The sequence below is a fragment of the Equus przewalskii genome, chromosome 1, assembly GCF_037783145.1.
Source record: "Equus przewalskii isolate Varuska chromosome 1, EquPr2, whole genome shotgun sequence".
Classification (NCBI taxonomy): domain Eukaryota; kingdom Metazoa; phylum Chordata; class Mammalia; order Perissodactyla; family Equidae; genus Equus; species Equus przewalskii.
This window is the reverse complement of record NC_091831.1, coordinates 16,560,455-16,587,871: the sequence shown is the minus strand read 5'-3', so window position 1 is coordinate 16,587,871 and position 27,417 is coordinate 16,560,455. Positions and strand designations below refer to the sequence as shown.

Sequence of the window (27,417 nt, the reverse complement as noted above, 5' to 3'; positions counted from 1 at the left end):
TTTTAGTTTGATATAGTCGCACTTGTTTATTTTTGCTTTTGTTGCCTTTGCTTTTGGTATCAAATCCAAAAAATCATGTCTAAGACCTACGTCAAGGAGCTTACACATTTTCTTAATCTGTTCATCCACTGATGGATATTTAGGTTGTTTTCTTATTTTGGTTATTGTGAATAATGCTGCAATGAACATGGGACTGTAGCTGCCTCTTCAAGATCCTGATTTTAATTCTTTTGGATATATACTCAAAAGTGGGACTACTTGGTAACATGGTAGTTCTATTTTTAACCTTTTGAGGAACTTCTATACTGTTTTCCGTAATGGCTGCACCATTTTACATTCCCATTAATAATGTACAAGGGTTTCAATTTCTCCATCTGCTCTCCAACGCTTGTTATCTATTGTTTTTTTGATAATAGCCATCGTAACAGATGTGTGGTGATATCTCATCGTGGTTTTAATTTGCATTTTCATGATTATTAGCAGTCTTGAGCATCTTTTCATGTACCTGTTGGCCATTTGTATGTCTTCTTTGGAAAAATGCCTATTTAAGTCCTGTTCCCTTTTTTAAATTGGGTTATTTAGTTTTGTTTTGTTTTATTTCTTTTCTATTGAGTCATCGGGGTTCCTTATATATTTTAGATATTAACTCATCAGATGTAAGGTTTGTGAATTATTTCCTCCAATTCTATAGATTGCCTTTTGATTTTGTTGGTTGTTTCCTTTGCTGTGCAGAAGCTTTTTAGTTTGATATAGTCCCAGTTGCCTATATTTGCTTCTGTTGCCTATGCTTTTAGTGTCATATCCAAGAAATCCTTGCCAACACAAATATCATGAAGCTATTTTCCTATATTTTCTTCCAGGAGTTTTATACTTTCAGGTTTAATATTTAAGTCTTTAATCGACTTTAAGTTGTTTTTTGTGTATGGTGTAAGATAAGTTCTATAGACTGAATGTTTGTGTCCCCCCCAAATTCATGTGTTAAATCCTAAAGCTCAAGGTGATGTATTTAGAGGTGAGGGCCTTTGGGAGATGATTAGGTCATGAGGGTGGAGCCCTCATAAGTGGGATTCGTGCCCTCATAAAAGAGAACCCAGAGAGTTCCCTCACTCCCTTGCACTATGAGAAGACAGAGCTGAGAGGCTTGTCTTTGAACCAGGAAGTCGGCCTCATCAGACCCCAAATTTTCCGGCACCTTTATCTTGGAATTCTCAGCCTCAAGATGTGTGAAAAATAAATTTCTGTTGTTTATAAGCCACCCAGTCTATGGTATTTTTGTTATAGCTCCCCTAATAGACTAAAACAATAAGGGTCCAGTTTCATTCTTTTCATGTGGATATCCAGTTTTCCCAGCATCATTTGTTGAAAAGACTATTTCCCTGTTTTGTATTCTTGGCACCCTCTTCAAAGATTAGTTGACCATGTATGTGTGGGTTTATCTCTGGGATCTCCATTTATTATGTTGGTCTATATATCTGTCTTTATGTCAGTGCCATATGTTTTCATTACTGTAGCTTTGTAATATATTTTGAAATCAGGAAGTATGATGCCTCCAGGTTTGTTCTTTCTCAAGACTGTTTTGGCTTTTTGGGGTCTTTTGTGATTCCATATGAATTTTAAGATAGTTTTTTAAAAATTTCTGTAAAAAATCTCACTGGTGTTTTGATGGGATACCATTGAATTTGTAGCTTGCTTTGGGTAATATGGACATTTAAACAATAGTAAGTTTTCCAATCTGTAAACACAAGATGTCTTTCCATTATTTGTGTCTTCTTTAATTTCTTTCATCGATGCTTTGTAATTTTCAGTGTACAAATATTTCACCTCATTGGTTAAGTTTATTCCTAAGTCATTTATTCTTTTTGATGGTATTATAAATGAAATTGTTTTCTCAATTTCCTTTTTGCATAGTTCATTGTTAATGTATAGAAACAAAACTGATTTTTACATGTCGATTTTATATGCTGAAATTTTACTGAATTTGTTTATTAGTTCTAACAATTTTTTTTTCGGTGGAGTCTTTAGGTTTTTCTACATATAAAATTATGTCATCTGCAAATAGAGTTTATTTTACATCTTTTTTCGTGATTTGGATTCCTTTTGTTTCCTTCTCTTGCTAATTGCTTTGGCTGCGACTTCCAATACTTTGTTTAATAGAAGTGCTAAGAGTTGTCATCCTTGTCTTGTTCCTGGTCACAAAGGCAAAGCTTTCAATTTTTCTACATTGGGTGTGATTGTTCACTGTGGGCTTGTCATATACGACTCTTATTGTGTTAACGTACATTCCTCTGTGCCTAATTTGTTGAGAGTTTTTGTCATGAAAGGTGATGAATTTTATCAAATACTTTTCCTGCATCTCTTGAGATGATTATGATTTTTGTCCTTCATTCTGTTAATGTGATATATCACATTAATTGATTTGTGTATGTTGAACCATTCTTTCATCTCAGGAATAAATCCCACTTTATCATGGTGAATGGTCCTTTTAATGTTCTGTTGAATTCAGTTTGCTGTATTTTGTTGAGGATTTTTGCATCTATGTTCACAGGGTTATGGACCTATAGTTTCCTTTCCTTGAAGTGTCTTTGTCTGGATTTGGTATCAGAGTATTACTGGCCTCATAAAATGAGTTTGGAAGGATTCCCTCCTCTTCAGTTTTTTGGAAGGAAAGATTGCATTAATTCTTTAAACATTCTTCACTGGTAGAATTCACCAGTGAAGTCATCTGTCCCTGAGCTTTTCTTTGTTTGGGAAGTTTTTGATTACTGAACTTCTACACACGTTATTGATCTGTTCATATTTTCTGTTTCTTCATGATTCAGTCTTGGTAGGTTGTATGTTTCTAGGAATTTATCAGTGTCTTGTAGGTTATCTAGTTTGTTGGCATATAATTGTTCATAGTACTCTCTTATGATTCTTTCTCTTTCTGTGTCAACCATTGTAAAGTCTCCACTTTCATTTCTGATTTGAGTCTTCTCTCTTTTCTTCTTATTTAGTCTTTCTAAAGGTTTTGTCAATTTTGTTTACTTTTCAAAAATCAACTCTTAGTTTGTTGATTTTTTTATATTGTTTTTCTACTCTCTTTTTCATTTACCTCTGCACTAATGTTAATATTTACTTCTTTCTGCTAACTTTGGACATAGTTTGTTCTTCTTTTTAGTTCATTGAGGTGTAAAGTGAGGTTGTTTACTTGAGATCCCTCTTCATTTTTAATGTAGGCATTTGTCACTATAAAGTCTCTCTGAACTGCTTTTGCTGAATCCCATAAGTTTTGGTATGTTGTTTTTTCATTTTAATTTGTCTCAATATATTTTCTGATTTTCCTTGTGATTTCCTTTTTGACCCATTAGTTTAGGAGTTTGTTATTTAATTTCCACATATTTGTAGACTTTCTAATTTTCCTCCTGCTATTGATTTCTCATTTCATTCCATTGTGGTCAAAAAAGATAATTGATATGTTTTCAATCCTCTTAAATTTGTTAAGACTTGTTTTATGACCTAATGTGATATATTCTGGAGACTGTTCCATGTACAAATGAACAGAATGTGTATTCTGCTGGTCTTAGGTGAAATGTTGTGTATATATCTATGTCCATTTGTTTTGTAGTATTGTTCACATTCTCTTTTTCCTTATAGATTTCCTTTTTGAATGTTCTATTCATTGTTGAAAGTAGGGTATTGAAGTTTCTTACTATTTTCTATTCTTGTCTGTTTTTCCCTTCAGTTGTGTCAGTCTTTGTTTTATATATTTAGGTGCTTTCATAGTGGATGCATATATATTTATAATTGTTATATCTTCTTTATGAATTGATCCTTTTATCACTATATAATGTTCTTATTTGTCTCATGTTAAAGTTTTAGACTTAAAGTTTATTTTGTCTCAGATGAGTGTAGCTACCCCTTCTCTCTTTTGTTTACCATTTGCATAGAACATCTTTTTTCCACCCCTTTGCTTTTAGTCTATGTGTGTCCTTAAATCTAAAGTGACTCTCTTTTAGACAGCATGTTGTTGGGTATTCTTTTTTAATCCAATCATCTACTCTATGTCTTTTGATTGGGAGTTTAATCCATTTATGTTTAAAGTAATTATTGATTGGGAAGGACTTACTATTGCCATTTTGTTAACTGTTGTTGTTTGTCTTATTGTTTCTTTGTTTCCTTTTCCTCTCTTGCTGTCTTCCTTTGTGTTTCATTGATTTTTTGTAGTGATATACTTTGATTTCTTGCTTCTTTTCTTTTATATATCTTCTATATGTATTTTCTTTGTGGTTATCATGAGGCTTACACACAACATCTTATAGTTATAGCAGTCTATTTTAAGCTGATAACAACTTAAATTCAATCACATACAAAAATTGTATACTTCTACCTCACCCCCGCCCCCATATTGTTATTGATGTCACAAAAATTTAACATTTCTTGTGAGGCAGGTCTAGTTGTGATGAACTCCCTCAGCTTCTGTTTTTCTGGGAAAGTGTCCATCTCTCCATTTTGTTAGGACAGTCTTACTAGATATAGTATTCTTGGTTGGCAGATTTTTTCTTTCAAAACTTTGAATATGTCATTCCAGCCTTTTCTGGCCTGCAAAATTTCTGCTGAGAAATCCACTCACAGCCTTATGGAGCTCCCTTGTATGTGACAAGTCACTTTTCTCTTGCTGCTTTCAAAATTCTCTGTCTTTGACTTTTAGCAATTTGATTATAGTGTGTCTTGGTATGGATGTCTTTGTATTCATTATCTTTTTGATCCTTTTAGCTTCATGAATCTAGATGTCACTTCCTCTCCTCAGACTTGGGACATTTTTCACCATTGTTTCCTTAAATAAGATTTCTGCCCCTCTCTCCCTTCTCCTTCTGTGACTGCATAATGCATATATTAGTTTTCTTTATGATGTCCTGTAAGTCCATCAGGCTTTCAGTCTTTGCCATTTTTTTTTTTTTTTTGCTCCTCTGACTGGATAACTTCAAATTATTTGCCTTTGAGTTGCTGATCTTTTTCTTCTGCTTGATCAAGTCTGTTGTTCAAGCTCTATATTGAATTTTTCAGTGGAGTTATTGTATTTTTCTGCTGCAGAATTTCTGTTTGGCTTTTTTTTATGGTTCTATCTCTGTTGGTATTTTCTTTTTGTTCCTATCATTTTCTTGGTTTCATTTAGTTTTGTTTCTGTGGTCTTGTATTACTTCCTTTTAGCTCCTTTAATACAATTATTTTGAATTTTTTGCCAGGCAATTCTAGAGCTCCATTTCTTTCTCTGTCTCTCTTTTTTTTTTTCTGTGAGGGAGATTGGCCCTGAGCTAACATCTGTTGCCAATATTTCTCTTTTTGCTTGAGGAAGATTGCTGCTGAGCTAACATCTTTGCTAATCTTCCTGTATTTTGTGTGAGATGCTGCCATGGCGTGGCTTGATGAGCAGTCCTAGGTCTGCACCCAGGATGCCAACCTGCACACCCTGGGCCACTGATGCAAACTTAACCACTATGCCACCGAGCTGACTCCATAGAGCTTCATTTCTTTAGTGTTAGTTAATGGAGATTTATTTGTTCCTTTGGCTGTGTCATATTTCCCTGTAGCTTTGCACTGGTGTCTGTGCATTTGAAAAAAACAGCTACTGCTCTCATTCTTTATGGATTGGCTTCAACATGAAAAGACCTTCACCAATCAGCCCAGCTAGAGAGACTGGGAGCATCTCAAGTCTTTTCTACAGATCATTATGTTCCACTCTTCCTTCCTCCTGGGGGAGAAGTCTCAGGGTTTTACGCTTTCTTTCAATCTCACAGAGCTATGCTGGCCACAGTAAACTCCCCACCCCTTTTTCCTAGGGTAGTGCACTGAAAGGCCAGGATGTTAGAGGCACATTCCTGTCCTCTCCCTCCTCAGGGAGGAGAGGTTGTGTGCCTTTTCTCAATCTCACAGAGCCATGCTGGCTGTAGTGAGCTGCCCACTCTTTTCCCTTTGGACAGTGCACAAAAAATCCAGGATGTTGAATGCATGTTTCGCTCCTCTCCCTCCCTCCAGGAGGAGAAATCTCAGGGTTGTACACCTTCTTCCAATCTCTCTGAGTCGTGCCGGCTGCAGTAAGCCACCCACTTGTTTTTTGTTCTTAGCTGCTGTCAGATGTCCACACTATGCTTGATCTCTCAGTGGTTTGAATGAGGCAAGACAGAAACAGGTCCTTTGGGCAGTGACATGAAAGGCCAAAGATGTTGGATGTATGTTACACTCTCTCTTTCTCCTGAGGGAGAAGTCGTAGGACAAGGTGATCTCTCTGATGCTGAGCTGTGCTGGCCTGGAGAGGGGGCTGATGTGGGTAAAGTGAAATTGCTCTTCCTACTCATTATAGCGTGGCTATTCTTGGCTTTGTATTCATCTTTGGTACTGAAACTTCTTAACTGGATTTTGGTTCTCTTATAAAGGTATTTTTGTCCTTATATTCTTGTTAAATCAGTGTTCTTGTGGGGGATGAGGGCTGGAACTTCCTGTTTTGCCATCTTGCTGATGTCACTCTCTCTCTATTACTGTATTCTCATTGTATATTAATCCATCTTATTAAATTCGTATCATATTTTAATAGTTTTTGACTTAGGTGAAACCTCAAAATATCTCCAGATATTTGCCAGCTTCTTTCCTCTATAAAGTATTTTATTGGACTTGCCAACGAATAATATAATTTCCTAAATTTTTCTTTTCCAATAAAATAGGATCTCCCCTCCTAAATAGAACAGTTCTTTTTATGTTACTCCTTATTCTTTAGATTTTAAGGAATGCCTGTATTCTTAGGAATACAATTAAATTTTTAACTTCTAAATAAAGATTTTTAAAGACATTTCTTTCAAGTATAATCCTTTCTTCACTGATGTTGTGTGTTTTTGTAAAGACATATTAATAATATGTCAGAAATTACATTTACCAGTGAGATAAGAAGGTTTTTATAAGTGCTTATAATCACCATTGACTTCTGTTTTATTGTAATAAAATATGCGTAAAATAAAATTTATTATTTTAACCATTTTTAACTGCACAATTCGGTGGCATTAAGTGCGTTTTCAATGTTGTGCAACCATCACCACTATATATCACCAAAATTTTTTATCATTCCAAACAGAATCTGTATCCATTAAGCAATAACTCCCCATTCCTCCACTCACTGCCCTCCCAGCCCCTGGTAACCTTTATTCTACTTTCTGTCTCTATGAGTTTGTGTATGTTAGATACTTCATATGTGTAATCACACAATATTTGTCCTTTTGTATCTGGCTTATTTCACTTAGTCCAGTGTTTCCAAGTTCTTCTATCTTGTAGCATGCATCAGAATTTCATTGTTTACCATTGGTTCTCGAATATTTAGTAGTAATTCAAAATTGTGGATTTCTTTGAGGATATAAGAAATTTAATATAAGTGAGATATCTGACTCAAAATGTGGATGTGAATACTATTCCTTCCCAGTATTATCTACAGTGTCATACACATGGGTCCAGTTTAGCCATAATTCTAGTTTGCTTCTCTCTTGACTATTCTCTCCTTCTTCAATTTCCAGAAGTCCTTGAGTGCTTCCAAATGTGACAGCTTTCAGTTTTACTTTCTATTATCTTGTCCAATTGAAGCCAAGAGCCCAAGCGCGTGTTCTTTGAAACTGAAGGATGCTAAACTATCATGAGAGATGCCACTAAGAATGCTTATAACATCATTGTATATAATGTACTATTATATAAATGTAATTTATAATTAAAGAGATATTCAACTTGGAACAATTTCTGAAATTAATATGGATTATTGGTCAGCACTTCCTACTTATCCTATAAAAAAAACCGAAAAATAGGTACCTTAATTATTTATGCATTTCCTATATTTTGACAATAGATTGAATTCTAATCCACTATACATCACTTCTAGCCAGTGCTTTCATGTGAACAATTTCTGGAGTAGTTTCCTGTTTAACATGATCTCGCCGAACTTATCCACATCTAACCAACAATGTTCTAAATGACTAATTTTGTCATTTACTGTGGTAATCACAGTGTCACTTCTTTCAGTCTAGCATTGTTTCCTTGGCCTTAAGTGCATTTTATAGGGCTTTAGTGATAGTACCATATATTTCAGTAATGCCTGAACTTGGAATTGATAGAAGATGAACTAAAAATTCACGAAGAATTTTATAGTTTTCTGTATCAGTTGGAAATTTTGTTTGACCTTTTTAGAAATGATAGCAGTTATTCTCATATTTCTCCCACCCAAACTAAGGTACACACAATTATGAAGATGTGACTTCAAGGTAAAAATAATGATTTAAGCTTTCTTAGGGGTACATTGTTTCTACCATGTTTTTCATAAAAAAGCAACTATTTTTGAATCACTTCATTAATAATAAAAAATCAACCCCTTCTCAGATGTTGGTAAGCATGCCTTTTTTCTGAGTCCCCTGGTGAAGAGGAAGATGAAGAAGGAGAAAAAAAAAGACACCCTGTGTCATCAGACCTAATAATGTCAGCAACACTGCCGTTATCAGTACTATGGCCTGACACCATGATAAGTTTTTTGAGAAATTATCTTATTTAATGTTCACAAGAAATTCTTTAGGGAGGTCATCATATCCCCATTTTAGAGATAAGGAAACTGATTTTTGAGAAAAAAGTAGCTTTTGCTAAATCAATCAGCACTTCTATCAAAGAAGTAAGACTTGAACCCAAGATCATCTGACCCAACAATGCATACTCTTCATTAACTCATTTTATTGCCTCATGAATATGATTTAATGAATATGAAGCATCAATTGGTTTTCAGATCTGGTTAGTTCATTATGATGGCATAAATCAGTATTTGTTACCAGAGATGTTTCTTCTTTTCTTAACTGGGTTTTCCATAATGCAACATTATATATGTGTTGAAATAGATGTTGTTTACCACACCTGAACAACATAATCTATTGAACAGACCTATCTGCTTGCTGACATAAAAGCATTTTGCATTTGTTACTAGAGTCATTAGTAGTGGCATTTTCTTGAATCAGTGTCAACTGTTTTCACTCATATCTTAGAAGAAGTAGGAAGGTCTCAAGAAGTTTGACAGTTTCGTGGTGCATGTTGCGGAAGGTGTCTTAACAGCTTATCAATAAAACTCAAGAAGTTAACTTCCTCCTTATATTCTTTGGCACTTATGAGTATGACTGATGGATAATGCAGGATCCTTATGAACTACTGTATATATTTAACTCCCAGGCTTTATTTTTCTTTGATTACTTCAAATTCTCAGATGATATCTCTGCGATATTAATGAGCACTATACTCTGAAAAATCCATATGACAATCATTCAACCTTATAACACATTTTATTTTGCATCCTCTTCCAAGAGGACTATTCTTGAATCTATATTTGCTTCCTGGAAACTGTGAAGAGAATGTCTTCAGATGGTTGTGGAGCATTGTTAGTAGTTCTTCATAGAGGCTCAGCTGTCTTCTGTCTATGGCAGTCATTAAGAGTAGATGTTATTTGGAAGTAAAAAAAAATGGATCTTAGTGTATCACTTAAATGGGATAACTATCACACATCATCCAGCAACGTTTGCTTTTTTTTTCTTTTACTTTGGTGAGGAAGATTCAACCTGAGCTGACATCTGTTGCTAATCTTTCTCTTTTTGCTTGAGGAAAATTTGCCCTGAGCTAACATCTATACCAGTCTTCTTCTATTTTGTATGTGGGTCACTACCACAGTATGGCCACCAACAAGCGTTGCAGGTCAATATCCAGGAACCAAACCTGGCCACCGAAGCAAAGCACACTGCACTTAACCAGTAGGCCGCAGGGATGGCCCCTAGCAACCTTTGCTTTTTATGGTGCTCCTTCTTTCTACTCTTACTGGTCAGCAAAGGGACATGTCCTTCAGTCAATTTCCTCCTAAAATTGTTATATCAGATAGGGGGAGCTTAATTGCTTACAGATTTATTTTCTCTAAGAGCTACTCAGATATTGAAGATATATTTCCTGTGGCTTACCTTTTTTATCTTATTTAGAAAAAAAGAGTAGTACTAAAAAATTATTTTTTATTCTTTTAGTAGCCAGGTCTCACCTAACAATACAGCTTTCTCTACAATTCCTTGCATTTTTAAAATACAACACAATACACTCAATACCCGAAGCTAAACTTATTCAATATGACTGTTATTCTTGGCCTTTCCGCAGGATTAAATAGTCATAATCATACAAGAGATAAGGATCTCTTGGAGTAAGAGAATAGCAAATAACATTTAAAGAAATTTCTTAGGCATTTGTTCCCTTGAAATTAGATGAAAAGGGTTTTACTAATGAATGGCAAGAAACAGGTTGACATAAAATTCTTTAGTGTTTCTCTGTATGGATGTTTAAATGACATGATGGTTTCTTTTTCCCCAAGTGGGTTCGTTATTTTTACTTGAAAGTTTTAGTTACATATTTCAAGTATTTTTCTCACTAGAAAATGGGTGCATAATACAATATGCACCTAACAAGAAGTCTTTTAACAAAACAATCTTATATTGCTGTAAAATTACTTTGGACTAACCCAAACCTGTATCATTTAAATATTAAGTACAGGTAAGCAAAGAGAATCAAAATGCAAATATTGAATTACAGCAGCCCTGGTTTACACATGGAAGGCCAAATTATAGTGGAGAAGATACATGAGAACTTTAAATCTATCTGTGAGTTTACCACCTATATTTTTTAATCAAAAAAAAAATGTAATTGGCATCTACACTTAGTTGAATATTGACATAATGTATAGAGTTTGAGAAATATAGCCTGGACATAATTAAATCATTGAACTTATCTATCTAGTATAATTTGATTTTTTAATCTTAACATTTTATTTCTTTGTAGTCAAACAAAAATTTGGATATTTCAATTAATGCATCAAACAACTTTAATCTCAACATTACGTGGTCAGTTGGTTCAACAGGTAAGAGAATTTTGTTGTCATGTGTCTTTCACATCTGTTACTATATAGAAGGTGTTCTCACATGACCTTTTACTGTTAATTTAAATAATTGAAATAAAAATATTATATACCATAATTATTGTGCTGTTTCAGGTAAAAATAGTAAGTAGCATTATTAAGGAAGCTTCGTTTGTGCTGAGAGAGGGTTAAAAAAAAAACTACACTTAAGATATCTTCCATAATAAGATTTATAAATTGAAATTGTTGACTTTAAAAAAAATCTGAGAAGTACAAGTCCTTATGTTGGATTATTAAAATTATGCTCACTTTTTTTCTATTTACATCTTAGGAAATTCTGTTGATTTCTGTTTTCTATTTCAAAGATATACTGTTGCATAAAAGTGCTAGAAACTTGTTTTTGAGAAAGTATATGGATTCTTGGAAATCCGTATTTGACTTCTGCAAATTAAGTCATTATGCTATTTTAATATGTCGAATCATGGAAAAAGAATTCAGGAGTACAAGGTCTTTGCAATTCCAGAACTTATATTACATGTGTAAAAACTGAGAAGTTCAGGTAAATATATAGGCCTTTTATTACAATAGTGCCAAACATATAGTAAAATCTTGGCACTGTGAGTTTTGTTAATTAAGAATTCATGATAACTTGTACTGTTAATTTGAAATTTACTTCTGCACAATAAGCTGACTCCACAAAAAATTTCAAATTTGTCAACAACAAGAATATATAAAACCTCTATAATCAATTTAGAACAGTGATTTTAGTATGCAAGAAATCACTTGTAACTTGCAGGTTGCTAGAACCAAATCTCAAAACTTTGGATTCATCAGATTGGGAGATGGAGTTAGGAAATATGCATTTTTTAAAAGCATCCAAGGTAATTTTGGAATAGGTGATCAGTTAGAAATTAACTCAGTTGCTCAGTGTACTAATTGTATTATTTTTATAGTTTGTTAAGGTAAAGGACTCAGTAAGATTGTTGAAATTACTTTCTATTTAGTTAATTTCAGTGAATATTTATTGAGTACCCAATATATATTTAACTAATTGAGCATTTAGCTCATATTTTAAATTACAGCCTCATCCCAATGTATTCAAAGTACTGATGGTTCAGTTTGTAGTAAGACAAATAAGTAGATTTTTTTCCATTTTTTAATGGGGTTGAAACTTATGAAATATGTTCTGAGTTGTTTTGAAAGGCTCTGTGAAGTAGTAAGTAGAAAGAACTCAGTTTCTGGAGCCATATGTACCTGAGTTCCAAAATTCCAAAGAGGAATTTACTGTTGACTAGCTATAAAGTTGAGGCAAGTGCTTTAATCTTTCTGAGGCTCAGGTTTCAATTTGAAAAAATAGAGATGGAATACCTCTGGGGTAAAATTGTTTTAGAAAAGAATATTAAAGTCTCTAAGTCAGTGCCTAGTGCATAGCACTTAATCAGTGGTTTCATTCTTAAAAATAATTTTAATACTAAATCTATTTCCATTATATTTATGACAAATCTTATTTTCTTTCTTCTTTGTCGTTCTAAATGGTAACCATGAGTTTATCTTTATATTTATGTTCTCACAGTACAGTTATAAAAATTAAGTTAGTATAATATATATTTTAAGTTCATAAAGATCCCTATTTCCTAATATAAGTTATTTAAATTTATTATTATTTACATTTTAGCTGGAACAATATCTGGAGAGGAGACTCCTATAGTTTCCAAGACTAACATAAAGGAATATAGAGATAGTTTTTCCTATGAAAAATTTAACTTCAGAAGCAATCCTAACATTACATTCTATGTGTACGTCAGCAACTTTTCCTGGCCTATTAAAATACAGGTAAGTGTTAATAGTATTGAATCTAATGCCCATTGAGTATTTTATTTAAAAAAAAATGTTGTTTTTGTTCAAAGAGATGATATAGATAGATTTCTATGTTTTGAACAGTATGAAAACTTGTATTGACCCTTGATAAAAAGGGCGCATCAATGTCTGTGATGATGAATGTCTCCATAAAAAACCTTCATACAAATAACATTGAATCAACCAAAGAATATTCTAATTTTTTGATAAAATTGTATTCTTAAAAAATATATCAGGGGGCCGGCCCAGTGGTGCAGCAGTTAAGTTCTCTCATTCCACTTTGGTGGCCCAGGGTCCGCTGGTTTGGATCCCAGGTGCGGACATGGCACTGCTCATCAAGCCATGCTGTGGCAGACATCCCACATATAAAGCAGAGGAAGATGGGCATGGATGTTAGGTCAGGGCCAGTCTTCCTCAGCGAAAAGAGGAGGATTGGCAGCAGATGTTAGCTCAGGGCTGTTCTTCCTCAAAAAAAAAAAGCATCAAAACTTGAAATAATTAGGTTGTTTCAGTTTTGTGATTAATTATATACTTTAATTGAGGGTTAAGTAGATACTCTTTTCTTTTTCTTACAATGCCACTTGTAATTATTTGCTGTGTTTAGTAATCTCATTTTTGCTTTATTATATACTGAACATAATTTAAACTTTCATTAAAAATTTAGGATTAGCAGTACTTAACAGTTGGTTCTTTAAGACTCACTACCTCTCACCACTCATTTCTTTATGCTATGTATATGGTGTAGGTTTCGTTTTTAGTGTGTTTAGTGATAGCCTGCTAAAGGCCTCAGATTTATTGCTAGGAAACGTTTAGAATGCTCTTTCTATCTTGAAACAGTCAGCGTTTGGGTTCTTAATTTATGCTTTTATAAAAGCCTATATGCTGTAATGTTGGGAGTTGTTCATTTATTCATTCTTTTGACTGATAGTTTGATCCGACTGAATTCAAATTATTGAATAGCTCATATGTGCCAAGCCTCGTGCTAGGCTATTATGTTTTAAAATCTTCTAAAAATTTACAGATAATTCCTCCTCTTTTATATTAGTAGATGACAGCTTATGATCTGTGACTAGAAATGTTGGCATGTTTTATTTATATTAATTTGTATGTGATTTGTGGGAGGACTGAGTAATTTTTAAAAATCATATGTTTACTGGAAAAATTCTTCTTGTTTACAAGGTTGATTTAACATCTAAATTAAGGAAATTACTTAACTATTCAAGAAATATTAGTACAAATTACTGCTCAGTAAATGGCAATGGAAATTAATTTGATAAATTTATTTATTCATTGTTAATGGTTGATTTAGATCCTAATACAGTCAGAAAATGCTGGAAATCTTTCCATATAGTTTTTAAGAATTTACACACTGGGGATGCCGAATGTATCACCTTTTTTTGTAAGATTTATACAGAAATATTAATCAGATTTCACTTGGTCAAATTATGATTGAAGGTGACAAAAGGGCTCATCTATAGAGCTTATTAAGTGGTAATTAAAATTGATATAATTGTTAGATTTTTAATTGTTTCATGCCCTTTATTTCTTGGTTATCCAATTGTATTTTATTTTTAAGCAAATTACATAGTTACTTTAGAATGTTCATGAATATTTAATGGTTAGAAATTAACTTTCTAAATTGGACTTTCTTTTGAGAACATACTAGTAATATATTCTGGAAGCTAAACCAGAATTTGTGGAATAAAGTTGCAATATTCCACTCTCCCAAAATATTAAAATGTGAAAAATAACTGTGGTGGTCAAGATAGGTAGAGCCTAAATTCTACTCTTTGATTAAGATCATTACATTAGTCCTGAGGAATATGTTATATTAAGGCATATGAGTATGTGTCTTTTTTTGTAGGACTATAATAAACTTTAAATTATTAAATAAAATAGTAAAATTAATTGAGATTTCTTTGCTAATAGAATTGAATTATGTTGATTCATTTTTGCATGTTTAACCAAGCTTGCCCTTTGGGGGTGAGCTCCACGTGGTCATTTTGTAGTATTCCTTTTATATATTGTTGGATTTGATTTGTCACAATTTTGTTAAGAATTTTTATACTTACGTTTATGGGGGATGTTAGTCTGTAGTCTTCTATTCTTATAACCTTGTTTGACTTTATATCATGGTACTGCTGGCCTTATCAAATGAATTGGGAAATATTCCTTCCTTTGTAATTTTTTGCAAGAATTTGTGGAGAATTGATGTTATTTCTCTCTTAAATCTGTGATAGAATTCAACATTGAATGTATGTGGACCTGGGAGTTTTTGTGTGTGTGGGAGTGTTTTAACTACAAATTTATTTTCTTTAATAGATTTAGAACTTTTCTGGTTACTTCTTTCTTCTGGAGTGAACTAGATCAGTCTGTGTCAGTTGTCTCTTCCATTTCATCTAATTTATAGAATTTATTGACAAAAGATTGTTAATAATATTCACATGCTATCCAGTGATGTTCTCTCTCTCATTCCTGATATTGGTAATTTGTTTCTCCTCTCTTTTTTTCTTTTCTTGATTAGTCTGGCTAGAGAGTTATCAATTTCATTGATTTTTCTTAAAGAAACAGATGGTTTCACTTCTTTTCTCTACTTTCTCAATTTCATTAATTTCATCTCTAATTATTCTCTTTCCTTTGCTTACTTTGACATAAGTTTACTATTCCCCTTCTTGTTTCTTGAGGTCAATACTTTCTAATTTTCTTTTTGACTTCCTGCTTGATTAATGGAGTATTTAGAGGTGGGACATTTCATTTCTAACTATTTGGAGAATTTTTAGAAATGTCTCTGTCACTTAGCTCTAATTTAATTCTAGTGTAAAACATGGAACATATTTTGAATGATTGAATTCTTTTAAATTTCTTGAAACTTATTTTATAGCCCAGGTGTTTGGCTAAATAATGACTCTGCCAAGGTGACCACATCCTGTCCTAATTGATGGTACCTGTGGCTATTATATTACATGGAAAAAGAGGATTTTGAAGTTGTGATTAAGTTTAGGACCTTAAAATGATTATCCTGCATTACTGCGGTGGACTCAGCCTAATTACATGAGTCCTTGAAATAACCTTTCCTGGCTGAGGTCAGGGTCCGAGGGAGATGTGCTTACAGAAGAATGGTCAGAGAGAAGGAGGGGGCCACCAGCCAAGGTCTCTACAGGCTGGAAAAGTCAAGGAAGCAGATTCTCCTCTAGAGCCTCTAAAAAAAGCACACTGCCCAGCCAACACCTTGATTTTAGTTCAGTGAAATCTGTCAGACTTCTAACATACAGATCAGTAAGATGGTAAATGTGTATTGTTTTAAGCCACTAAGTGGTTGCCAGAGCAATAGAAAGTGAATAAACCTAGTGTCTTAGTCCGTTTGGGCTACTATAATAAAATACCACTGACCAGGTAGCTTATAAAGAACAGAAATTTATTGCTGACACTTCTAGAGCCTGGGAAGTCCAAGATCAGGGCACCAGCATGGCCAGGTTTTGGTGCTGGCCTGCTTCCTGGTTCACAAGCAGGTGCCGTCTTGCTGTGTCTTCACGTGGTAGAAAAGAATAGAGAGCTCTGTGGGACCTCTTTTATAGGAGCGTTAATCCCATTCATGAGGGATTCATCTTTAAGACCTAATTATCTTCCAAAGGCCCTGCTTACTAATACCATCACCTTTAGGAGTTAGAATTTTAACATATGAATTTGAGGGTGACATAAACATTCAGACCATAGCACCCAGTATGTGATCAATTTTGCTAAGTGCTGGACAGTTGCAAAAAAGATGCATTCTGCTGTTGTTGGGTGGAGTCTTCTCAATTATCAATTAGGTCGAGTTGGTTGATAGCTTTCTCAGGTCTTCTAATGTCCTCGTTGATGTTCTGTCAGTTTGAGAAATGAGTGTTGAAATCTCTGACTGTATTGGGGATTAGTTTATTTGTTCTTGTAGTTTTATCAATGTTTACTTCACGTATTTTGAAGCTCTCTTATTTAGATGCATAAATATTTAGAGTTTTTATGTCTTGTGCTTTGTTAGTCAGGAGCAGAGCTGCGTTTAGTCTAGGGTGAATCTTTCCACTCCTGAGGCCCTGCCTTCGGGGCATTCTATTCTATGACACACCAATGATAAGGTTTTCTACTCAGGCTGGTGGGATCACGAGCTATTCCCAACTCTATGTGAGTTTTGAGGATTTTTCTCTCTGCCCCTTTCAAATGATTCTTTCCTCAGCCTTGGATAATTTCTTCACCTGTAGGTAGTATTCAACTGCACTCAAGGGGGCCCTTAGCAAGTCTCTGGAGCACTCTGGGCAGTTCTCTCTTCTCCAGTACACTGTCCCGTAAACTCTAGCCACCTTGGCTTCTTCACATTCCCAGTTTCATCTCCTCAACTCAGGCAAGTTTCTGAGATACATCTGTGTTCACTCTCCTTTTGATGCAGCCTCAAAACCATGATACTCTGTGGCATTTAAAAGCACGCCTCATTTTTCCTACATTCAGGGGTCACTGCCCTGCATTGCTTGATATCCAAGGTCTAAAAACCAGTGTTTCGTATATTTTTGTCTGTCTTACTAGTTGTTTTGGCAAGAGGATAAATCTAGTCCCTGTTACTTCATTTTGGGAGGAAGTAGAAATCCTACATATAATTTTGAGTCTAGGTAGTAAATAAAATAAATATGGTAGCCATAAGTTCGTTCAGTAAATGAGAGGACTGTTACTAAATATGTAGGTTTATGTTTTTACTTGTAAATTGTTTTATTTAGTTTCTTAGATTTAAGCTTCCAAGTACTTTTTGGATAAATGGTAGGTTGTAGACATACATCTATTTTAGATTTCATAAGCACATAATATTGCAGATTCCAGCAAGTTGTAGATATGAGAAAGTTTACAAGCCATAGATGAAATTATTCATAAATATTTACAAATCACACTCTATGGAAGCATTTGCTTTGAAAAGTGACTGAAATAAAAAAGTACAAAAAACCTAATTCCTATTGGAAAGTATTCATGAGACCATGGATACCAAGAATCCTCTGTCCAAAAATAAATTATTACTGTTTTCTTTTCACAAAATTTTATCAGTGATGTTTCTAATATGCAAAAATAAAAATTTCTGATAAAAATTGACATTTAACTTTTATGATCATTTTTACTTAATGTATTTTAATATTTGCTTTAGTCGAGTTGCTACACAAGGAGAGAACTTTGTGAGTATAGCTGAAAGAAAGTGCTTTCAGGTTACTTAGCCTTTCTGCTTATAATTTAATTCTTTTTCTTCTTATATGTTCTAGCATAAAAGAGATATAAAAGTTTAATATTTAGTTTTGTTGTTTACATAACAAAATATTTTTGTATTATTTCCTTTTTGTAAGCCAGATATTTCACATAGGTTTTTCTTGAATCTATATCAATAGTATTTTCATACTTTTATGTGGTAGTAAATTTTTTCCATCACAATTCTTTTGAGCACTTTTAGTTGTAATGATTCCATATATATTTGAACAGATTGAACAGATCAATTTAAAATGTATTATGTGAATAAGGAGAAGTTTTTACTGATATGTAAGAAAGTAGAAAAGTATGTCATTTGGCTTGATCCAAGTAGGGTCTAATCCTGTTATTAGTGGAATGAAACTTGCTAGCATGATAATAGAACTTTGTAAATTTCTACAAATAATGAAAAAATAAAAAGGCGTAGTAATGATCATTATTTACCCAGTAACGTCTGTATTTCATCAGTCAGAGGCTAATATAAAGTTAGGCTTCTTCCAGAAATGGCAGATATTGAACATTTATATAATTTTTTGGCTACATTTTTCAAGCAGATATTTATTAAATTTCAGTCACATACAGGGCACTTTGCTATGGGGATAAAATAGTACACAAAGTAGTCTCTGCCCTCATGTAGCTCATAAAATATATTAGTCTGCATTTTTTCAGTTGTAGATAAAGAAATCCAAGTTTAAATTAGCTTCAAAGTAAAACAAGAGACACTCCAGACAGAAAACAGCGCGTTCCTCTGGGAGGAAATGTCTTTAGAAACTTCAAGCACTCAATATCCCTTCTCTGACCATCTTACCTAAAACTATATCCCTTGATGTTCTTTCTACTGTACTATAGAAGTAGTTATTGAATTGACAACGTGATCATTCCTTCTCTGTCTCTAGCTTCTGTTTCACAATGTATGTTGGCCACATTATCTTCTATTTTAGTTGGGTTTATAACATTGTAATTTAGTCTTCTCAGAGAGAAAAGGGAAAAGACTGTTTTTTAGACACTTTATACAGAGTCTCAGGGACATGTTTTGGTTTGTTTAGGTCATAAAATGTTATCTGAGCCATTCATCATGGATGTGAATGGTACTTATGAGTTGGAGGCTCTACATTATTTATTCGCTTCTATGTCTGTTAACAGAGGTGATACTAAAGCAGGAAAGCTTCTTGGAGAGAGTTATATTGAAGCTAGATTTTGGAGGATGAGTAGGAGTTCAGCGAAAGGACATAATGCATGAGGTGGAATTCTAGACAAGATGGATTGGTTTTCAAGGTTATGTTTAAAGAATTTTCATCAGGGAGCAAAGTTTGCTTCCTCTGCTATCACAACCAGCTGTTAGTCTGCACTAATTTGCCACTGATCACTCTCTTGTGTTCAACAGTACCCCGGGGAATTAATTGCTCCACAGTTCTGAGCCAATTGAATTTAGGCAGGGATAGTTTTGGAGCCAGTTGTTGATATTTTTACCAACCCCAGAGGATTGATATTATCTCTTTTTCTATGGTTCTTACTGATGAACTAGCTGGACTATGTTTTAACATGTTGTTCTTAAATAAGAGAAGCTGAAAAAGAACAAAAAACTCTCAGCAAGTTAGGAATAGAGGGGAATTTTCTTAACTTGATAAAGAGAACATTTTAAAAGTATATTTCTATATACTGACAATGAACATGTGGAAATTGAAATTAAAAACACAATATTACTTATAATTGCTCCAAAGAAAATTAAATACTCAAGTATACATTTAACAAAACATGTACAGGATCTGCCTGCTGAAAATTACAGAATGGTGATGAAAGATATCAAAGGAGACCTAAACAAATGAGGAGAGATACTGTATTCATGGATTGGAAGACTCATCATAATAACTGCACCAGTTCTTCCCAAATTGATCTAAAGGTGTAATGCAATTCCTATCAAAATCCTAGGAAGATATTCCGTACATACAGGCAAACTTATTCTGAAATTTATATGGAAAAGTACAGGCCGTAGAATATCTAATATAAAACTGACAAAGAAAAATAAAGTAGAAGGAATTGCTCTTTCTATATTGTCTTACTATATGGCAATAGTAATCAAGACAGTATAGGATTAGTGGAAGAATAAACACATAGTTCAATGGAACAGAATAGAGAACCCAGAAGAGACCCACAAAAATATGCTCTACTGAGTTTTTGCCAAGAAGCAAAAGTATCTCAATGGGAAGTCTAGTCTTTTTGACAGATGGTAGTGGAGAAATTAGACACACATAGGCAGAAAATGGACCTGAGCCTAAGCCTCACACCTTGTACAAAAATCAACTCTAAATGGATCATAGACTAACATATAAACTTAAAACTATAAAAATTCTAGAAAAACAGAAGAAAATCTTCAGGACGTAAGACTGGGCTAAGAGTTCTTGGAGTTGACACCAAAAACCTGATTCATGAAAGGAAAAATTGATCAATTGGAGTTCATCAATATTGAAAACTAGCCCTATAAGGGCCCATGTCAAAAGGATAAAAATACAAGCTCTAGACTGGGAGACAATATTTACAAATCCAATTTCCACAAAAAGACTAGTGTGTGGAGTATTTGAAGCACTCCCAATACTCAGCATTAAAGAAACCAAACATGCCAATTAGAAAATGGGCAAAGACAGGAACCGATGATATAAAAATGCTGAATAAGCGCATTAAAAGAGGTTCAGCATCCTTAGCTATCATGGAAATGCAAATTAAAGCCACAACAAAATATCACTGTACACTTACCAGAATGGCTAAAATAAAAAATTGTGACAGTGCCATGTGTAGTCAAGAATATGGAGAAAGTGGATCACTCATACATTGCTTATGGCAATATAAAACGATAGAGCTACTCGGGAAAATAATCAGCTTTTTATAAAACTAGACATGCAGTTACCATAATACAGCCATTGCACTTCTGGACGTTTATCCCAGAGAAATGAAAACTTTGGTTTACACACTTTTACACAAATGTTCATAGCAACTTTATTTTCAATAGCCAAAAACTGTAGTCATCTCATATGTCTTTCAGCATCAGAATAAACTGCTGTACATCTATACCATGGAATACTACTTAGCAATAAAAAGGAACAAACTATCGATTCATATAACACTTTGGGTGAATCTCTCAAAAATTATGCTGAGTGAGAAAGAACCAGTCTTAGTAGGTTACATACTGTATGATACCATTTAGTTGACATTTTTAAGTGAAAAAAATTTAGAAATGGAGGGCAAATTAATGGATGACTGGGGTTAGGCACCATGGTGAGTGAGATGGAGCAGGGATGGAAGGGGATAGAGGTGGATTTTAAAGGGCAGTACTAGGGATCCTTGTGGTGTTGGAATTGTTCAGCATCTTGACTCACGTGCTGAATATATGAACCTACATATGAGATAAAATTGTATGGAACTTAATACACACATAGGTATTAAGTACAAGTAAAAATGGGGTAATCTGATTAAGATCAGTGTTAATCTTTTGATTGGAGTATTATACAACAGTTTTGCAAAATATTACTTTTTGGGGGAAACTGGGAAAAGTGTAGAAGAGCTTTCTCTGTATAATTTCTTACAACAGCATGTGAATTTACAATTATGTCAATAAAATTTTCAACTAAAAACTATACTACATAAAATGATCAAAACCAATATCTGTAATTTGTCAAGGAGCTGACGTTCCAAAGAGGGCAAACTGAGACAAACGTAAACATCAATCAGGGTTCCAGTTCTACTTTTCTACTAATAAGAGTTAATGATATTTTACACCACAGTTTGCTATGTCTTTTTCCCCTATGTATATGGGCTGAGCATAATTCCATAGCCAGAGAAAAGTCTCAGTCAAAGATGGAGTGACCTGGCCGAAGAAGATCCTGTCATCCACTGGATCTGAAGGAAGAAGGGCAATGCACAAATACCATCTGCTGCTCATGGTGCTAGAAAGATGCACATTGGATTGCAAAGTGTGCCAAGGGGAAGAGACACTGGCAAATTCTCTAAGCTTTCAGTTGTGTCCCCTTAAAGGCTATGTCCTGTGAGTAAGGTCACACCAGGTAGCCTCAAATTACTTCATTTCCTGGTTCAATCAAGGTGATCAGTCCTTCTTTAATTACCTGTCTGAAAAATAGGACAATCTTTCTGGAAGAATATAACATCATCCACTGCATCTGCCATTTTTATATACAGTATCAAGTAAAGTATTAAAAATTACCAATCATTAGGAGAGACTAGACTAAAAGACCAAAATGCAAGAGAACGAAAATATAAAACTACTGAAAAAGTTCCCAAAGGTAAACAAGAATTTATCAGTTTTTCAATTTATCAGTTTAAAATATTTCTTTTTTTTTGGAGGTGATGGATATGTTTATTACCTTGATGGTGGCGATGGAATCACAGGTGTACGAATTTGTTCAAACTCATTAAATTATATACATTAAGTGTGCAGTTTTTAAAAATAGACCATTACACCCAAATAAGGCCGAATAAGAAACAGAAATCTGTTTCATCCCCAAAGAACTTGAGATCCCTGATGTTATATGTTTGCTAAATAAACTCAATCCTTTTGGGAGGGAGTGAGGAAGTTGTTTCATGTTAATGTCCAAGATAAACATTAATAGCAACTGGAAGTCATACTTCTCTAAAAATATTTCTGTGATTAATATCTTCAAGAAAAAAGATGAAAACGTGAATTTTATTAAAGAAATATAGTCTTTAATAAGAATCAAATGGAAAAATAGATTAAAAATAAAATCAGTGAAATTAGATCTCAATATGTGGGTTTCTCAGTAGATTAGACCAGGGGAAGAGAGAAATAATGAATTGGAACATACTTGTGGTAGATTGCAGTATTGTCCAAAATTCTTCACCTTTTCTGGTAGTAACATCTTTTTTAGTCCATGTCGTTTTTACAATTTTTTGCATTAAAATCGTAGAGTACATTTTCCTATCGTTGGCTTAAAGCTTAGACAGTTGTCTTGGTTTTGTTAATTAATGAGGCAGTAGTGAGGGTATGTGAGTTTTGAGCCTAGAAGTTAAGAGGACTTGCATGTTTCCACTTGCCCTCCTGCCATTTCCATGAGAATTTCATGCTCAGACTAGCCTACTTGTCCCAAGACTAACAGGTGACTTCTCAATAGAAACCGTTAGGCAGGAGAAAATGAATGACAACTTAATATGCTGAAGGAAAAAATCTGCCGACTATGAACAACAAAACATTTTCCAAATCAAGGTCAAATAAAGACATTGTCAGTTAAACAAAACCTGAAGGATTTTACTGACAGTATTTTGGAGCCAAAAGAAATACTACAAAGAGGATGTTAGGCGAAAGGAAAATGATCTCAGATATAAACATTGAAATGTGAGAGTAAATGAAGAATAAAAGAATAGGTAAACTTATAGAGCTAAAGTAGTGTAAGGTGCAGAAGTATCAGTGAAATGGTAAAAGTAATAAATCTTAAGAGTCTCATTGTTATGATTTCTAGGATAAATCTAAAGAAGAATAAAAGAATGAACTAAGAAGTTGATTGAGGAGTTAAATTGACTAATAAAAGTATTCATGAGCTCACAAGAAGGTGTGAAAAGAGAAGAAAGGTGCATAACAAAAGTGGCTCAAATAAAAATTGAATAGTAAGATAGTAATATAAACCCAACTATATTGATAATTACATTAAATTTAAATGGACTAAATACACAAGTAAAAGCCTAAAACTGTCATACAGGATTGAAAGACACTTGATGCTTAAAAGAGACACACTTTAAATATAACAATTCAAAATGATTGAAAATAAAAGTATACCAAAAGTATTCTATACAAACCTAGCTAAAAGAAAACTCTATTAATCAGACAAAGTAAACTTGAAAGCGAGATGTATTACTAGAGCTAAAGAGGGGTACTTCACAATGCTAGAGGTAGTAGATCCACTGGGAAGATGTCACAGTCCTGAATCTATACGTGCCCGAAATGTAGCTTCGAAACGTATGAAGCTAATGAAACAGCTTTCTGTTCCTCAATCCAATGGAATAATAATTAATTACAGTAGTCTTCCTTAGCCATGGAGGATAGGTTTCAAGACTGCCAGTGGATGCCTGAAACCATGGATAGTACCAAACCTTATATACACTTGTTTTTTTCCCTATACATACATACCTATGATAATGTTTAATTTATAAATTTGGCACAGTAAGAGATTAGTAACAGTAACAACACTAATAAAATAGTACAATTATAACGATATATGGTAATGAAAGTTACCATGAATCTTAGCAACCTCAGCGTACGATTCTTTTCCTTTCCTTATTAAGTCGAGAACTTTCATCTTTTCACTTAAAGGAAGCAGTTTATGGCTTCTCTTGGGCATATCCGACTTGCCAGCATCACTACTCTTGCACTTTGGGGCCATTATTAAGTAAAATAAAGGTCACTTGCACACAAGCACTGCAATACCTTGACAATTGATCAGATAACTGAGACAGCTACTAAGTGACTGATGGGCGGATAGCACATATAGCGTGGATACCCTCGACAAAGGAATGATCCACGTTCCAGCAGGCATGCAATTTCATTACTCAGAGCGGCACACAATTTAAAACTTACGAATTGCTTACTTCTGCAGTTTTCCGTTTAATATTTTCAGACCAAAGTTGACCACAGGTAACTGAAACCTTGGAAAGTGAACCACAGGTAAGGAGGGACCACTGTACCTAGGGCTACATGAATTGATGAGAAAATTCAAAATGTGGTCATTTGTATGATAATATTGTGGTATTATTTTTAAGATTTGGTTATCTAATAGATATATGATGAAGGCCTTTCTCTTTCTTCTTGATCTATGCTTTCGCTAACTAAACAAAGCATACTCTAAATGATATCTTGTCATTGATCCTACAGAATTCAGGAATACGTGTCTTTTTTAAAGAATAAAAATCTCTTTACTTTTTATATCAGTATGATTTTTTGCATAGTTCTAATAAGCATATGTCTTCATTTTTACCAGAATATAATTGGACAAATAGGTTGTCCAATCAACCTTCCCTTGGATGTTAAATTTGGGAATCACTTTCATCTTTTCAGGAATGACAAGCCCACCATTAAGGAAACAGTGTTGTATTCATAGGTGAAATCGTTCCCTAAACAGATACTTGTCTCGTAACTGTTCTATGGCTTATCAGTCCCCAGTCTTACACGTAGTAGTCAAGGTCATTTCCTGGGTCTTTAGCAGATTTGGGGGACTTCGAAGAAAGAGTAGTTCACTCATGTGTTAGATGCTCAAGACAGAATTGATGGAGATGAATTTCTTGGGTTTGGGTTCCTAGCTTTAGAATAGAAAAGCAAGTAAGATCAGTTAAAAAATCTTTGGGAAAATAGAAGCTACTGAATATCCAGTCCTAGATACCTTAAGAAATCTCAAGACAGAAATTAATTTTCTTGACTTAGTAATGGCTTAATACAAAATGGCTTTAGATTTACTGATGAGCTGGCAAGGCAATTGTATATATGTCAGTTAACAAGTCTTGCTGCACCCATGTAAATGAATTAGGTGAAAACATCATGAAATCAGGTTTTGAGGGAGCTCAGGAATACTTTGGGGGATTACTTATGATTTGAAGGGAAATGGTTAAGGAGGAAAGTTGACCAAAACTTGGAATTAGGCAAAAGCGATTACTGTCTAACTTAGCATTATGCTAGGGGTTGTACAGCAATTCCCCAAATTTATCTGATTCTCTAAGAATGGGTACCTTTGATTGATTTGCTATTTTCTGTTGTTTGGAATAATTTATAATTTTCTAATTATAAATATTTAACCTGTAAAAAAAACTGATAAAGATGCAAGTGACTTTTGTTCTATAGCAGTGCAAAAGATTCTAGTCTAACAGTAGTGCAAATGAATCTTGTCCAACAGAAATACAAATGATTAGAATTTAGTTGAACATATAGCCCAAAAGACTACAGTTTTATTGATATAGGGGTATTATAAATTTTGTATTTAAATTATCAATGTTATTCAAGTGTTCTTTCTTCTAGCCACTATAATGCTTTCTTCTATGCGATTTTCCCTTAGTATGAATATTTCTGTCTCTCAGATTCCACTTTCTGCATTTCTTTTTGAACCATCCTTAAGCCCTTGCTAATTCTCTCATTAACGACTTAGAGAAGTCTGTGAAGTCTATAGCATTTGTCTATGTGTGTATATGTGTTGTATACGTGAGTATGTGTGTGTACGTGGAGACAAATTTACAGATGTCATTGCAGAGACGTTAACCCACTTTTAACTCTTATTCGCTTAAAGAATAAGGAGGAATAAAATATTTTAGGATAAGTAAGATAAAAGAAGATCTATACAGCACAATAAACATAATTGTGTGCGTGTGTATATATGTACGTGTGTATATATACGTGAGACAGAGAATATGGCACCCAACAAAAGCAGAATTGACGTATTTCTGAAGTACATATGGAACTTTTAATAGAAACTATTAATACACTATTGGACTGGTCCTTGAAAGCATTCCTGTTTCAGGTAAGAGGTAAGATGGAGTAAACACTGTCAACCTTTCTCTCTCGCTGAGCGCAACCAAATAAGTCTGGATAGAATGCTTAATATAACTATTTGAGTTCTCTGAAAAGTAATTATCAGTAGGCAGATTGGAGAAAAATACTAGTATTCAAAGTACCACTGAACTGGTAAAGGGGTTATTATTTTTTCCCCTGGAATTTTTCTGGTCTGAACTCAAGACAGCCCCAGACCCAGAAGTGAGCACTGTAGTGCAGAAAGAGTGAGATGCAGAGGAAAGCCTCTACTTCTGGCCTAAAGAACAGAAAAAGGAGCTCCTAAAGTTCAGGGAGAGTAAGGGATAGGCACCATTTTTTTCCCCCTCTCTTTTTCTCTGCTCTCTTGGGCCTAGGTAATCAAGCAGTCAAGTGATGGGGTGGTAGTGGCTGCAAAAACCTCTGGGAATGGGAACCCATAGAAGTCCCAGCTCTTGAGGTCAGGAGACCTTCCTTTCTCGTTGGTAGAGGCACAACTCCAAGAGGGCGGGCCTGGACCCCACTGCTGGTTTTTGTTTTACTTGCTGTCTTTTGTTTTCCTGCCATTGTTGCCCAATTGCAGAAGTGGGCAGTTTATGGCCAGAGGACTAAAAAAGAGATTTCCAGGGAATTAAAAAGTGTGAGGACAGAGCAGAAAGGCAAGAATTCAGATGTGTGGCCCCATAATGTTGTTTCTTAACTTTTTGGTTCACCCTTGACCTGTTCATGCATGGAACTGATCCTAATTAGGATGTTAAAGACTTTGAGAACTGAGTTCATGGATAGATGTCTGCCCAGGTCTCACACTTGACCACTAGGTAGCACACATGTGGGATAGAGCCACACAGCGCTGCGAAGACTTTGA

General features: G+C 34.2%; 1 protein-coding gene across 3 annotated transcripts in view; it reads left to right on the top strand.

Annotated features, from left to right (window-relative positions):
• The window catches only part of ATRNL1 (attractin like 1), a 747,612-nt gene that overhangs the window by 282,502 nt on the left and 437,693 nt on the right, over positions 1-27,417 (top strand). For all 3 annotated transcript variants that reach the window (XM_070595739.1, XM_070595592.1, XM_070595677.1), the window contains exons 23-24: positions 10,846-10,924; positions 12,597-12,754. In XM_070595739.1, coding sequence (XP_070451840.1) covers positions 10,846-10,924; positions 12,597-12,754 — 237 coding nt within the window. The remainder of the gene's footprint in view (positions 1-10,845; positions 10,925-12,596; positions 12,755-27,417) is intronic.